Raw genomic sequence first — 16869 nt, forward strand, 5'->3', positions numbered from 1 at the left:
CCTCTCCCTGGCAGTCAAAGGTCTGGCACAGAGGCCACGCAGTCCAAACAAACACGGCTACTTATTTTCGGCTTCTAACGCTCCACACGTCGGTGACCTGGTACGCTGAGCTGACCGAGGGGAATAGATGGTGAATAGCCAAGTGTCCAGTTCCCGTCCAGGCTGATTAGGCAGACATGAGTTTAACTTTGGGCACTTGATACTTTACCTGCTGAAGTGTTGATCTGATCTCAGAGATTAAGACGATGTGTTAAAGATATTGGCTTTCTTGGCCATCCAGGAACCTCTAGCCACCTATTTGACACATGTAGCTTGGCCCTGGGGTATCAGCACGTAAGCCTATAGGTTCACCATGTCCGAGCCAATGCATGGGCTACAGGTCCATAAGGCCCCCTAACACTGGGCTGTGGAGTAGTGGAAAATGATGGAGCCCCTTTCAATACCTCTGAGATGAGCTGGAGTGGTGTGATCCAGAATCAATCACGCAACATGAGTTCCTGATGTGCTTCAGAGTGCCCCACTTAACTTGATTGAATTGCACGCTTCTCTATGGAGAATATACTGGCTGTGTGTGCACATCTGGGTACCCTAAAGTGGCGGAATCGACTAATTATAAAGGGTGTCTGCTAACTTTTGAGTGTTGAGGATGAGGAACTTTAGCAGCAACAGCTACATATGGAGAGATTTAGCGTTAAATGAGTGTCATTATCTAAACCACTTTCTCCAGTGGTGTGATATTGACGTAAATGCTCGACAGCAGTGTATCAGCGATGGTGCTCCGTGGGCCTGTAACTGTTTAACGTGTCAGATTTTTTTTAATGTTTCCAAGACGTGTCAATGTCTATCAAATTATTTATATGAACAAAACACATTGGAGCATGTTTTTGAGGCTGATTATGTGACATCCGATCCACCCAAACCACAGCTGAGAGAGAGAGAGAGAGAGAGAGAGAGAGAGAGAGAGAGAGAGAGAGAGAGAGAGAGAGAGAGAGAGAGAGAGAGAGAGAGGGAGGATCAGGCCAAGCCAGCACCGACTAAATAACTGCATTATTTAAAGTTTCATAAAAATCATATCAGCTGAAAGAAGCCTTGCTGGACGAGACACAAATGTAATCAAATTAAAATAGCCCATGACTCTGTTCATGCTCAATCCATGCTCTAATGCTCTGGACCCCTGACAAGAATACGAAACCCGATCGGACAGAATTAAGGCCAGGGCGCAGAGGCCCATAAATTTTGCTACTGAGCCACAGTGATTCATGCATGTTTGTCATTTCACTTTATTTATATAGCCTTCAGAGGTGTATGCAGGGCTGGACCAAGCTTGTTTACTCCAATTGATCTCCTAATATGATCCGTTTTCTGGCTGCATTATTATGTTTAATGGGTTACAGGCATGGCATGGCTAAAGAGGGCCATGTGTTTCACATGTATGTGCAGCAGAATGCCTGTTTCCTATTTCTATTTTTTAAGCACAGTGCTGTTGTATTTTTAAATTAATTATTTCTATTAAACTATTACACAAATCATTGTTGTTTAAAATAAATATTCAGCTTTCAGAGTTAGCTGAAACATTTCTAAACAGTTCAGTTGCCAACATAAACATAAAGTCACTGAGGATAGTTTGGTGTGAAACGGTTGACTGTAGAGACTCTTTGTCTCTTGTAGAGATTCTTTGTGATTTTCCCAGTGGGGTGTGATGGTAACCAGGTGTCTCCAAAGCAAGTCTTAATCTGAATTTGTGTATATTTCTTCATACATATAGTACACACTAGAAAAAAACATATCAGCCTTAACTCTACACCAAGCACTTACCCTAACCGTATCCCTAAATGTAACCCTCACTTTAAACTTAACGCTAATCATCACCATAAACATAAACATTAGCAAAACCATAACCCAGATCCTAAGCTTGGGCAACATTCCCCACAACAGTTTACAGCACTGTTTCTGTAATTCTTTGTTTGGTTCTTAACAGAGATTTTGAGTGGACTTGGCAAAACACTGCCACCAGTGGACAGGAGCTTAATTATTCATTCATTCATTCATTCATTCATTATCTGTAAGCGCTTATCCAATTCAGGGTCGCGGTGGGTCCAGAGCCTACCTGGAATCATTGGGCGCAAGGCGGGAATACACACTGGAGGGGGCGCCAGTCGTTTCATAATAGCTTTGGACGTCTGGTTCCATTCACCATCACTTTGAACAGTTGTGACTCTGCATTTTTGCCTCATACACAGCACTTCATACCAAACACCTCTCAATGACTTTGGGATATCAACCATTGAATTGCAACAAACATAAATACATTATCAATATCAACATCAATGCACAAATTTTCCACATTTCCTTTTCCACCAGTACAAATATAACCTGATGCATTCACGGAAAAAACTTTCAAGTGCCGTTCCCTGTCAAAACCAAAGCCCAAAATCCCATGTTCTCCGAGCTCTCCTGTCAATTACAGCATTCACCCGACGCCATACATCACCTCCCATTTATCCAATCACCTACAACAACATGTGAGCTAATAAAGCCCCCGTGTCGTATAACTGCCCCTGGGGTCGCGGCGGAGATGCTGGTAGGACGGTCTCCTTCCTCGCCTTTATTGGCTATTAAAACTCTGTTGTTATTGTAATAGGGTCGATTGACCTTAAGGAGCGGTGTTACGGTTTTGCGGCTTTTCCCTGAACCTCAGGTTTAGATTTCCCCAGCTTCTCTCACTCAGACACACACGTGAGCCCCATACACTCACCCATACACACTGCCTCATACCTCACTCTAATATACGACCCACAGTGATTGCTTTTATTATTGCAGGGAATACGTGAGTGAATTTATTTCGATAGCCTCTGTGATCAAGTCTCTTTTGCAGGATTGGAAGTGACATCACACTGAAATGAAAAGGCCAAGGAGCACTATGGGAAAAAAAAGAAGAGGAAAAGCTGGACTACAATTAAAAAATGAGAAGGAGATTTTGGGAGGGTTTAGTTACCAGCTCCACATCACTGTGTGTGTGTGGAACAGGCGACTCCCGCTGTAACAAAACCCAAGAAGGTCTTATTGCTCAAAGCTTGCTCACTGAGGGCTCATGAGACCTCTCCTGACTCCTCATGAAAAATAAACAGCAGACAAAAAGGAGACATGAGACGTTCTGTCTGTTACTGACAGCAGTTCAACTGAGCATGCTCTGAGCACTGAGGAGAAGTGGTGGGTTATTATCTCAGCACAGAACTCAGCGTGAGACTTTACTGAGATCTCCACTAGAACTCTAGAGGAAACAGAGGAGAGATTCCTGAGCTATTTTACTGCAAGAACATTAAGGAGGATATACTGAGACATTAATGAGAAACTAAAGGGATATTAGAGAAACCACTGAGATAGGAGGCTACATAGAGTCCAGTGAGCGTCACTGAGCCACAGGGTTAAAATGGCTCCCAGGACTGACTGTCATAGGAACAGCTGGTAGCTGGAAATGCTGTCGTATCGACACAGCAGCAGAGTCCGCAGGTCGCTAGCCACAGTCAGTGGATTTTCAGGATGTGCTCCCCCTGGACATCATCAGAAGTCCGTCCCACTGCGGTGCATCGGAGCTTCTCAGCAGAATTGACAAACCACTACTCGCAAAGCAGCGGCAATTAGAACTAACTCCCTCGGTCGACATCAGCCACAGCTAACAACAGTGAGAACAGGACATCAACCACAAAGACAGGCAGGCCGTTGCCAAAGAAGCTAAACTCCATGGAGCTAAGCTGCCATAGCAGCCATGTATTAAACACAACAACTGAATGAAAATGACAACTAAACAAATGAGTGACATAGGGGCAGAGGCGGCAGTCACACGACGGACACCATTGCACTCTGGTCCGGCACCGACATCAGACAGACAGCCACAAGGACTACAGAGATATTACAGAGGAACTACAGAGATTTAAGTTTTTCTTTAGAATGGGTCTGCAATGATTACAGCCAGTGGTTGGCAATGGCAATAATTAACCATAAAATGAAGCACAAGGTGCACAAAGGAACACAAGGTAGAGGTGTGTTCCCACAATCTAAAACAAGGACGTCTGCATGGGCATGAAATTAAATCCTGAAACAGTCCAACGAGGAACCTGACCTGAACAATCCACTTTTTTTTTATTATTCAACCCAGCCCAACCTGAACTGACTGGTGCTGTTAAATTTGAAACTCGGTCCTGGCCCAAACCCACGACTTTGAGACCTGACCCAATTAAGCTCGATTGCTGCTCTTAAATTTGAAACACAAAACTGGCTCGAACCTTTGACTCCAAGACATGACCTGATCAGGCCGAACCGGTGCCGCTACATTTAAAACCCAAACCCTAACCCACAGCTTTGAAACATGACACGATGGGGGTCATATTCACACTGGCTCGGGTCTCAGAGGTATAGACTGTAGCCTCACTGCAATATGAAATATAGTTGTTAACTTACAGACGTGTGCTGTAGACATGGGTGGAGTTATATGTTTTTATTTTATTTCAATAAAATCAGAGAAACTCCCCCATGGTGAGGACATCTTCAATTAAGTATAACTCCAAAACAAAAGGAAAAAGAATGCAATTCAACTATTGTTAAAAACAGTTGTAGGGTTTCATTACTATTCAAGGTTCACTTAAGTGTTCAATGTCGCACACACAGTTTGTATAATCTCAACAGCAAAGCATCGCCAATGAAAAGGGATGCTGGGAAATGGGCTTCACAAGGGCACCAACCTAAAGGCACGGTCAAACTACACTGACGAGTGATATATTGGTGGTGAAATCGCATTCAGGCATCTATTTAGTAAGAAATAATTCGCATACAGTTCAGGTTTGGGGAACACTGATGACCCACCAATAGCACTACTGCTTTGTCCACACTGACCTGAAGGGGCGGGGCTTCCAACAGCAGTACTGTAGATCCAAAATGGAGGACATGCTCCGGTGTGGCCTGCTACACTGTCAGGATCAGGTGTTTAGACACAGGTGCTTTTTGTGAACTGTGAAGTAGAGTGCATTCCCTCTGCATTCAACAGATTGAAACCTTTTTCTTTTCAACTCATTGATCATTTTACCAAATTTGGCCTTAAGTTACAGCAATAACTCACCCTCTTTTACAGAGCTACGTGACCAATCCTCACACTTACCTTCTCTCTCTGTCTTACTCTCTCACACACATGCACACACAGTAGGAGGAAACCCACGCGGACAAGGGGAGAACACACCACACTCCTCACAGACAGTCACCAGGAGGAAACCCACGCAGACACAGGGAGAACACACTACACTCCTCACAGACAGTCACCCGGAGGAAACCCACGCAGACACAGGGAGAACACACCACACTCCTCACAGACAGTCACCCGGAGGACACCCACACGGACACAGGGAGAACACACCACACTCTTCACAGACAGTCACCCAGAGGAAACCCAGACAGACACAGGGAGAACACAGCACACTCCTCACAGACAGTCACCCGGAGGAAACCCAGACAGACACAGAGAGAACACACCACACTCCTCACAGACAGTCACCCGGAGGAAACCCAGACAGACACAGAGAGAACACACCACACTCCTCACAGACAGTTACCCGGAGGAAACCCACGCAGACACAGGGTGAACACACCACACTCCTCACAGACAGTCACCCGGAGGAAAACCAGACAGACACAGGGAGAACACACCACACTCCTCACAGACAGTCACCCGGAGGAAACCCAGACAGACACAGGGAGAACACACCACACTCCTCACAGACAGTCACCCGGAGGAAACCCAGACAGACACAGGGAGAACACACCAACAGCCGCACCAGTTAAATTTCAATGGAAGTGAATTTAAAAATGTTGTATTCCAAAGAATTACCGAGAATTTCTATTGGTCTATTCATGTAGCTGCTGTGTTCAAATTATGTAGTAAAAGAAAAAAAGAAGAGAATACACAGAAATGGACACACATGTTTTTCTTTGGAGATCAATAATATATTTCTTGTTTAACTGAATTTACTGTGGCTTTGACTGTGTTTTCATTGGTGAGTTAGTCGGAGTGTTGTGTATTTTTCAACCACAACAAAAGCAAGCATTTGCGTCGCCAATCATCCAGCCCCAAATAAGCCATGCTGCACAGTGACTCAAACTGCAAACGTCTACCGTGACCATCTAAAGGCCGAGTGTGGGCTTGCAAAGCACTGGAGCTGTGTCCTGTGAAGCTCCGCTCAATAACTTTGGGAAGAGCTCACGTCCGAAGTAATCATCGTACGTTTGTACCCGCGACCACGAATGCCCGTCAGGGCGCCGTCAAATCCTCACAGCAATGTTCCAACATCTGCTGTTAAGCTTTCCCAGAAGAGAAGAAGCCGTTACTGCCACAAAGAGGAACAAACTCCCGATTAATCCTCTTCGTCTCAGAAGTTTAGGCCACGTAATGAATCCCTCATGTTCTTTATAGTCTCTTGTGGTGGTGGAGATGGTGTTATGTTACAAGCATCACTTCAGGCCAGTTTCCTAGATCCAGATTAAGCTTAAGTCCAGACTACAAAAGACCATCAATGGTGAATCACTGTTTAATCCAGGCCTAGGCTTGAACCTCATCCAGGAAGCCTAAAAGGCTCATAGAAGAGGATATTTATTTGGACGTCAGCGGCCTAGGCCTCGTAAGCCGGTGTTTTAGACATGGCCAGCTTTGAAATGTTATCCTCTCTGTGGCTGAAGTGTTTGGATTATCTAAAGTGCTGTAAATAGCGGGTTATGAAATATGCTAAGTGATCTGTAAACATCGCTTTATTGTAAAAGGACAGAGACAGAAGACCCTCGCTCCAGAGCCCTGCCTCACCGTTTGTTTTCCCGTTCTCTGCAGAAATGTAAATGATGTCTGGCCACTGTTTTTTATTGGACGCAGACTCCCGTGGCAGCGGATTCTGATTAATTCCCAGAGGTCAGTGCTCTCGCGTTCAGATCATTGAGGCACAGCGGCCGGGACTTTCTCATAAAATCAACACAGAAGACTCAGCCCCAAATATCCTGCAGTGTTCAAGAGACTACAGCCAGTGCTCCCTCTGTTACCTTCTCTCTCTTATCTCTGTCTTCTTTACTTTCCCAGTCCACCTCCTTTATCTTTCTCTTTTTCTCACTCTTTTAATTAACATTTAATTAATTGATGTGTCTGTCCTTAAGGAGTCTGGTGTGTTCTCCCTGTGTCTGCGTGGGTTTCCTCTGGGTGCTCCAGCTTCCTTTCACAGCCCTAATACACATTCTGGTAGGCGGACCGGCCTGACTTAATGTGTGAATGTGTGTTGGTCCTGGACTGTGACCATGAAGAGGATCAATGGATACAGAACATGGATGAACAAATATTACATTTTCATTTTAAGACACAAAGGTGTCCACAGGCAAATCTTTATTAAATGCTTTTAAATACTGCTTACAGATCATTGATAAACTTTTAGCGATGTTAAAATAGAGAAACTGGCACAAAGAAACACCTAAATGAGCAAAAGCCAACCGGTTGAAACGAGTGCAGTACATTTTATGTCCGGCAGGAGGCGCATTCAGAGCGCTGTTTTACCTCCAAGCATTTCAAACACCTCCTCTCTGAGGGGGGCAACACTTTCACCCTCAAAGAAAAGAGAGAGAGAGAGAGAGAGAGAGAGAGAGAGAGAGAGAGAGAGAGAGAGAGAGAGAGAGAGAGAGAGAGAGAGTCTATTCTCCGGGGAAGGATTTAGAAACCATCAAAAATATAAACATATCTTTGTTCACTTTAATGTAGGAAAAAAAGCGGGAAAAAAAAAATTCCAAATCGCTAAGTGCTGGAAGTTTCCATCGACAGTTCCAATGCTGTACTTAAAAATAACAGTGGTACAATATTTAAAATGTAAATTCTAATCAGTTATGCGTTTTTACAGTCTGGGATTTCATTATAAAACTTTATTTAATCCACTTATTTCATTTATTCCACCTGAAATGTAGCAGATGTATCCTGGCGACAAAGACGTTTTCCCGCCTCTATTTATTAACATTATTATTAGTATATATGTATACACATAAATAAATACACTAATTAAATAATAATAATGATAATATTGTTATGATTATTATTGTAGTTATTGTTAATAGTAATAATAATAATAATAATTATTATAAAAATATTAATAATAATGCATTTATTTATTTTAATTTATATTATTTTCTGACTAAAACTAATTCTTATTCTAGTAACCTATCTACCTACAACATACTATAATTTTCTCTATTTTAAATTGATAGAGTTGTAATGATACTACATTTTAAATAAAGTTAATTATATATACGACCTATATATAATGCTATCAATATATATATATATATATATATTGTGTGTGTGTGTGTGTGTGTGTGTGTGTGTGTGGTGTTCATGGAGGTGTGCTGCATGCACTTTTTTGTGTTTTCAGGGCGAAATATATCACTTTCTCTTTGCCGCTCTGTGTTTTTGTGTATGGTACTGTGTACTTGTTTTGCTAACCTTGTGAGGACTGACTAATGTAAAGTCCCCATAACCACAGAATCATTTGAGATTGTGTCTAAAATGGGAACTTTTTCACCACAGAAGGGACTCTATATTTATTCAATGCTATTAGAGTCTGTTTAATGTAAGAGCGCAGACGGTGGCCTGTGGGCTGCTGGGGTTAAGGTTAGGGTTAGGTTTAAGTGTTGTAGGGTAATAATAGTGAGTGAGTGTGTGTGTGTGTGTGTGTGTGTGTGTGCGAGCGAGTGAGAAAGTGTGTGTGGGTTGGGCCCTGGGTTGCGCATGCGCACTGCGGGGCCCCAGCGCTGCTTTAAAGAGGCGCTTAAGAGTTTGAGAAGTACAGACAGCGGAGGAGAGTAAGAGAGAGGAGGAGAAAGAGAGGAGAGAGTGTAAGTGTATGTTCACAGTGCGTAAACTCGAAGTGTGTGACCGCGAACATGCTGAGAAACTTTCTCCAAAACTGAGTACAGTTTCTCAGACCGGAGCTTTGAGCAACTTTCTACTCTGAAAACTTTCTGCAACTCGTCGAGTACCACATCTGCAACATCTGGTAAATATCCGCGCGCTGTTTCTGTGCTGTTTTGTACTTGTGTTCGTGCCAAGCCTTTGCGTTACACTTTTTTAAAACTGCAAACTGCGTTTAGAAACAGTGCGTTTGCTGGTGGTTCATGTTGCGTTCGATGCGTGTGCAGGAGCCGCCACTGTTTTTAGGGGGAAAAAGCGACAAAACAGAGGGTTCCATCAGTTTGCATCTGTGTGACAAAGTAATACAGTCGTGATTCGTAGAATAAAGAGCGCGAAATGTTTTGCTGTGGAAAAATAAGGCTAAACGAAGAAGTCGTAAACGTAAAGAGTCCCAGGTGCGCGCGGACAGGTGGTGCAAAGCTGCAGGGTTAAAAAAAATGTTTTTTTTTTTCTTTCGTTTCTGGAGCAATGCGCGGAATCAAAACAAACCGATTTTACAGAATGAACTGTTTGAATCCAAACGAAATTATCTGCACTGTTGATTATTTCTTAATTTATTTATTTATGTCTTGTTTTAGAGTTGTCTTGCGCGTGCTTTGTGCTCGTGTATTGGGTTTAAACGTTTTGATTTAAAAATATATTTTACTTCATTGCTACTCAATACTCATAACTGCGGTGTATTTATTATTTTATTAATTTATTTACTTTCATCGTGCTCTCGATGAGTCTGCATCATCTCAAATGTAAATGCTGTTATAAGACAATAATTGTATATTATTATTATTTTATTTTTTGTACAATGAAAACCAGATCACAAAAATTAATAATGCTTTTGTTACAGCTACAGTATCATCCCAGTTTAAAAACAAAAAAATATCGATCAGCGAAACGAAAGTAACAGATTTGCAGCTTTATTAAGGGCAATCCCGGCGCCAAATGCAGCTAATAGTTTAAATATTTAGATATTTCTCAGAGCTCCGGTGGATTTCAGCTCATTCATCACAGTGGCATGTTATTTCAAATCTTTGGAGCTGAGGATGCTCACCATCTTCCCTCACCTCAGTCGGGAAAAGAAAAAAAAAAGCCTCTCCTCTAGTTTGAGGAAAATTAACTGTATCTTTCCTCTTCGACTGAAACCGCGGAACCGCCGTGAAGAGATATAATGTTTATTTTCAATTTTACTAATATTATTATTTGTTTATTATTTTTTTATTAAACGTTTAAGCGGTAAAACGGAAGGTAAAACCGATTTGGTGAATTATTTTTTAACCTGTTCCGACTTTTATACATTTTATTGATCTAAAATATTATTTCTTATTTCTCTGTGTGGAAAAGCCATTAATATAAAATTTACTATTTTTTTAATGATATGTTTTTATATTAAGATTATTTTATTTATTAATAGATTTTGTCGTTTAATGTCCTTGCATTTTGGAAAATTAAATAATGTGTTTGAAATATACGTCACATAAACATTAAACATAATAAAAGCCCACGTATTTCTGCACAGTCTTTACTCGCCTCTATTTAGTATCACAGTTAAATATGAATAGAAAAAATGTACAATAAATAAATGTACAAATAAACACTGATAATAGCTTCACATGTGACTAAAAAGACCAGACATTTCACAGACAATGCTTTAAATTCCTGCCTAATTCCTCTCAATACGCGTCCAATAAAGAGGCACTTGTCACTTTGACGAGCTAATAATGCTCAGACGGCGGGAAAAACCTTAATGTCCTAAACGAGTAACCTCCAGTAAATAAAAGAAAGCCTTCATTTATAAAAGAAAAAATCAAGGGTCGTGAAATAGGTCAGTTTTCTGCTTTGTTTCGAGATTTTTTTTTTCCCGTTTTCGCGCCCAAACAACCCGCAAGGATCGGGCTAATGATGCTAACTTCCTCAGAAAATAACCTGAGGGTTGCTAATTAGCCAGATATCAACAAGCGAATTAAATTAATCTCTAAATTCAGAGGCCAGATATCAAACAATTCTGAGCATCACAGTAAATCAGTTAATGCCAGTTAACCGTGTTTATATAAAAAATGTGAGTCTCTCAGATATGAACTGAGTTGTGGAAAAAAAATCATAACACAGTTCTTGCCAACAGTGTGAAACATTCACAACAGCAGTCACACTGATTTAATTTAATAAAACATTGTGTTTATTTGGCACCGTCTCGTAAAGTCCAAGTAACTCTCTTATTGTCATTAATTCATGTTTTATATATTTCCTTTTTATCCTGTTTAAAGGTGTTAATGTTGAGAGCTTTAGGTGTGCCCTGGTATAATTGCCCATCTGCCCTCCTGCCCTTCTGCCCCATTGTGAGGGCTATGTTCACTTCAAAAGGGTTAACAGGGCCAAAAGCTGATCTCTTCTAATGACCCCGTAAAGAAAAGTCAATTACTTCTGCGCCATGATCAGAGCGTGCAAATCCTCAGGGGAGCTTTGAGCTCTCACAAAGCCCAATTAGAGCTATTTCACTTTTTATTTACTCCCAGAATCAAACCTGGCACTTCTCGTCCCCCGGCTCAGAGCTCGGAGGCCACTGTAGGTGAACTGCTAAGTTACTTTCTCCAACCTCTATGCTGATGTTTACCCTTATTTTAGAAGCTGTTTGTTTATGTATATATTTATTTATTTATAGTCTTTGATACAGATGCTGAAACCAACTGGGGATTATACAGCACCAGGTTTTGGGTAAAGGACTAGATTTCAGGTTTGAATATTGCTTAAATGCAATGTAAATATCTAAAGAACACCACGTATTAAGTGTTACAAGGTTGTATAAGCGTATGAGTGAATTTGTACAGTTTGGCGACTGGTGATTAATCTTAAGACTATTTCTTTTGCACAAGGTGATATGCAAAGTGCACTATTTCATCGATTCCATCTTAAAACCTCAGCTCTGGGGCCAAGTTAAAATACTTTCTTGCCTTTGGTCATTGAGGTTATGTGTAGAAGCGCTAAAGTCAGTAAAATGTAAGTTTGTAGCTGTCAGACTCACTGAATTGTTTATAGAACATATCCACAATTAATATCATTTCAAAGAGCAGTTTATTTTTGATGATCATACTAATTATTTGATACGTTATGGATTTGATAAGCATTCTAAATTATTCACATTGAATTAGAAATGTTATTTTGATATTGTTTGACTGTTAAACACTTTTCCACACAGTGTATAAAATGTATTGAGTGTAGAACATGCACCTGTCCCCGCGGAATCTGTAAACAACTATATCTCACAGCACTAAATGGTTGTGAACTAACATCACTCGTCAGTTAAGACCTTGTCATCGCAGTAACGTTCCCAGCGCGCGTTAATACGACGTGTATTCGTGTATATTATAAATGTTTCACATGCCCAAGGCGTTCAGAAAGGTGATGCTAAGATATTTATAGGTTTTTACTACACAGTCCAGCTTAGTGTACACATTTCATTTGATATTTTAATATCAGAGCACATATTAGGTGTCTAAGACGTTAAGTGTTTCCCTTGATCCAGGTGGAGCCCAAATTTACACTTAAGGATTTCGAACAGTGGGTCAACACTAACACTGCAGGGTTGGCCTAAAGCTGTCTGAGAAGCCTGCTGTAGTTGCCCTGGGTCACCTTTGTCACACATGTTGTAGATCATCAGTGTCTGCAAATGAAATAGAATCTGAGGAAAGTAATGGAGAGGGTAAATGTATCAGTGTCCGTCAATGAAACCGAATCTGAGGAAAGTAATGGAAACTGTGTGGAGATGGTGTAAGTAAAAATGGAGGCCGTAAAGTAAACAATACTTCAGGAGTCTTGCGGTAGAAAGCGTAAGTTAGTGTGTGTGTGTGTGTTTGTGCATGTGTGTGTCAATCACGAGGCCGTGATGAGACAAAGAGCAGTTATTGTGCTTTGTGTGTGTTCGTATCAGGCCGGATTAAACAGACGTTGCAGGTATGTCATGCTGTCTTCTTCTTTCTGACAGCCCTATCGCCCTGGGCACATTTTCTGGGAGCGGGAAACGCCTATGCCAAAACACACACACACACACACACACACACACACACACTTGTGTCTGGCAGGCTGGTTCTTACAGTGTATTCGTGCACACACTCACTCACATTTCTACTATCACCTTGACAGACGTGAGCTGTTTTCACTTGGTGGATGTTTTGATGATTGGGGCGTTCTGAGGCCGGTGGGAATACCCTGTTGCCTTCAAAATCTTGACATTTAATTAAAACATCTGGAGATGTCCAAGTCCTTTCAGATTTTCACAACTGTCCCTTTGAATTGGGTTTCAGAAGCGTTTGGAAATCTGTACACACTCCTGTACATAATGGAACATGCTGGAGCCGATGAACCTGACGAGTTTGGGTCGACACTTATTCAAAGCTAAACTAGATTCAAAACATGTAGTATGTGTTGTCTGTTATCACCTTAAGCATTTATAAGCCTTTTATAACACATTGTGCGTACTTAACAAGCTTCTATTTCTGGATATTTCTGTATAAAGGAATGGTTAGATGAGGATCAGTTATTATTATTATTGTTATTATTATTAGTGCCATACTAAAGACTTACAGAGACATTATCCACAGTGGTGCTGATAGGAACCAGGTGTCTATCTCTAGTGCCTCATCACATAATGTTAGAGCATAACAGGGTTATAAATGTTTTCTGAAAGTGTGTATCCTAAAATATTTGAGGCAGAATTATCCCTAAATAAAACTAATCACCATCATTAACAGTTTCTCTACTTCACATCATACTTTGATGGCTTTAATGATGTGTTGTGAGGTGTAGTGTGTACTATTAGGCTGATTTATGCTCGTGTTACAACAGATTTACTGCAAACTGAAGTGATTTACTCTGTGTAATGTACCACACCGCAATAAAAATACAGCTTTCTGACCAGGTTTCTACCGATCTTTCCTCCAGGGTAATCTCCACCATGGGCAGTAAGACACTCCCCGCGCCCGTGCCTCTGCACCCGTCGCTCCAGCTCGCCAACTACTCCCTCCTCCAGACGTCCAGTGGATTCCAGCTGCCGGCAGACCCCATGCCAGCTGTGTACAGCTTCAGCGCTCTTCACGCCGTGCACCTGCAGCACTGGACGCTCGGTTACCCGCCGTTCGGCCTCCCCCGTTGCACCTTCTCCAAGCTCCCGGCTCTGGTGGACGCTCGCTTCCCGCTGCCCTCCCTCCCGATCCTGCCTCAGATCGTCCACCCGGCGAAACAGGACGCCGCCAAGAGCAAACCGCGCTTTGACTTTGCCAACCTGGCCGCTGCCGCCACGCAGGAGGAGCCCCTAAAAGCAGAGGACCTGAGTGTGACGGGCTCCGGAGCCAGGGCCCCGTCCCTCGGATGCCTGCTGGACGCCGCTGCCAAGCTGTCGTCCCCAGAGAGGAAGCCCACCCGCGGACGCCTGCCCTCCAAAACCAAGAAGGAGTTTGTATGCAAGTTCTGCGGCCGGCACTTCACCAAGTCGTACAATCTGCTGATCCACGAGCGCACGCACACGGACGAGAGGCCCTACACCTGCGACATCTGCCACAAGGCTTTCCGGAGGCAGGACCACCTTCGAGACCACCGGTGAGGAGCAGGGATTAGTCATTTTAACAGCTTCATTGCTTGAGATCTAGACTTATTATTTAGTAATTAGTCTTCGGATTTATTATTCAATAACGGCAATAAATTATACACTACTCTGGAACACAGGTCCTGTTTAGACATGCTTTTCAGATCTGGTTTAGTGTTTTTTTTTGGAGTATCCACATGTCTTTACAACACACCTTACATATAACTATATAATTAATGTAATATATTAGTGGTATAGTGCTGTTACTGAATGCTGTTTCTGAGTCATAAATGAATACCCACAAAAAACCCTGGACATCCTTATGTTTATAAAGTTGTCGTGTTCAATAAGTGATTCATGTTTAAGCTTCCCACTCCCAACACTGTTTATTATTACTGTCTGTTCTAATGATGGCATGTGTCATTTGCACAGTTGACTCTGTAATAGAGCAACGTTTTGACCAAATAAATTCATATTTTCATACATTTTCATAAAGAACAGCAGCAACACCTGTTACTTACGACATTCTTCGTTATTCAAGAGTCGGAAACTATACCAAATGCATGTAAACAGACGTCGAAATCTGTTATTTTTTTACTCTCGTTCGGTACGAGATGAGGGAAGGCCTTCGGTCCAGTCTTAAATCAAACCCATGGCCTGATCTGAACTCTAAACTTTCAAACAGCTTCTAGATTTGTGAAACTGAACATAATAGGACTGTAAAGGCTGATTTTTGTATTGCCAAGACACACAGAATAACACTGGAACCTCTCGACCTGCTTTTACAGCTTCCACGCTGTCTGCGATTACGCAAAACATCGCCCTGTTTCCTTGGTGCATGAGTCTCCTCCCGGACTCACGTCTAAACACTGAAGATACGCTGCTATTACCATTAAAATAAGAGTGGAATTCTGTGTTAAACGATCCTCTCTCTCCCTCTCTGTCTGTCTTTCTCTGCAGGTACATCCACTCCAAAGAGAAGCCGTTCAAATGCCAAGAATGTGGAAAAGGTTTCTGTCAGTCCCGGACGCTCGCAGTCCACAAAACGCTGCACATGCAAGTCAAAGAGCTGAAGCCGGCCAAGATAAAGTGAGGTCATAAGCCTCGGCCAATGGGGACGCTGGAAAGCCAATGATCAGAGGACAGCGGCCAATAGCAAAGCCAGGCCAAAGAGACTACTTCAACACGACCAGCGAGCGCGGGCTTGGACTGAGAACAGCTAAAAAAAACAAACAAAATATAAGGATTTATCCCACTTGCTGAAGCAGGAACACACCGGACCATCCTGAAGAAGGATCTATACGTCCGTCCGGGATTTATGGATTTGTCGGTCTGGAACGCCACCGGACTCAGATTCGGGGTGTGGCGACAATCTTGACGTGGATCAAATCCAGACTCTAATGTATAAATGTGATTTCTGTCGACGCTCTTAGACTGCCGGCAGGTCAATCAAGTTTGTATCAGTTATTGATTGTTGGGAAATTGATTGATGATGAAATGAAGACCAATCCAGCCTCTCAGATGCTCAGACAATCATTAAGAAAAAAAAGCCAAAGCAGAAAGCAGTGAGGTTGTCAAGTAGGCGACTTTTTCATAAGAATCATTCCGACCTTGTATTTTTTATGTACAGATTTTTTCTTTTTTTTTTTTTGTATAACTGTTATTTGGCACTTTAATCAGTTTATTGATTATTTACATATATCACTGGATTCCTTAAACTTATTTTAAAAAATAAATAGTCATTTTCTTAACAATAACTGGTTGTGGACAGCAATTGTTCTTTCCTTTGTTAAACTCTGAAAAAGGTTAAAGGGTTAATAACTGCACAATTTAACCCTTTGATGTCTACAGTATCACTAGTATTGTGGATCTAGTAGACCCTACCACATCTGTCTTCAGACTTTTACACTTACTTACACTTAAAGCATAGGATATATGAAAATATGTGCTCATATGTGATATATATACACTGTGATATATATACACTGTAAATTTACAGCAAGTCTGCTACAGTATTTTACTGTAAATCACAGTATTTACAGTAAATTATTGTATTACTCAATTACAGTAGTATTCTGTAAAGCTGAAATACAGTAGTGTTCCTGTAAAAAATACAGTAAATGGCTGGCCAGGAATTTACTGTAAATCCCAATATCTACAGTAAAGTATTGTATTACTCAATTACAGTAATATGCTGTAAATTTGAAATACAGTAGTGTTCCTGTAAAAACACAGTAAATGCCTGGGAACTCTGCTGACAGTATTTTACTGTAAAATTTACAAGAAATGTTCTACAGTATATATATAAATATACAAAAATCAGCCATAA

General features: G+C 41.6%; 1 protein-coding gene across 6 annotated transcripts; it reads left to right on the forward strand.

The window, feature by feature from the left end:
- The first annotated feature begins 8856 nt into the window (after positions 1 to 8856).
- On the forward strand, positions 8857 to 16247 carry osr1 (odd-skipped related transcription factor 1). Of its 6 annotated transcripts, XM_066679636.1 has the most exons (4): positions 10726 to 10790; positions 11479 to 11527; positions 13901 to 14554; positions 15501 to 16247. In XM_066679636.1, the coding sequence occupies exons 3-4, from the start codon at positions 13914 to 13916 to the stop codon at positions 15631 to 15633; spliced, it is 774 nt and encodes a 257-aa protein (XP_066535733.1). In that variant the 5' UTR covers positions 10726 to 10790; positions 11479 to 11527; positions 13901 to 13913; the 3' UTR covers positions 15634 to 16247. The 6 variants fall into 6 exon arrangements, with proteins under 6 accessions (XP_066535732.1, XP_066535728.1, XP_066535729.1 ...); XM_066679635.1 differs by lacking the exons at positions 10726 to 10790; positions 11479 to 11527 and adding an exon at positions 8857 to 8898; XM_066679631.1 differs by lacking the exons at positions 10726 to 10790; positions 11479 to 11527 and adding an exon at positions 8862 to 9059.
- The last annotated feature ends 622 nt before the right edge of the window (positions 16248 to 16869 follow it).

This window comes from Hoplias malabaricus, chromosome 8, assembly GCF_029633855.1.
Source record: "Hoplias malabaricus isolate fHopMal1 chromosome 8, fHopMal1.hap1, whole genome shotgun sequence".
NCBI lineage: Eukaryota > Metazoa > Chordata > Actinopteri > Characiformes > Erythrinidae > Hoplias > Hoplias malabaricus.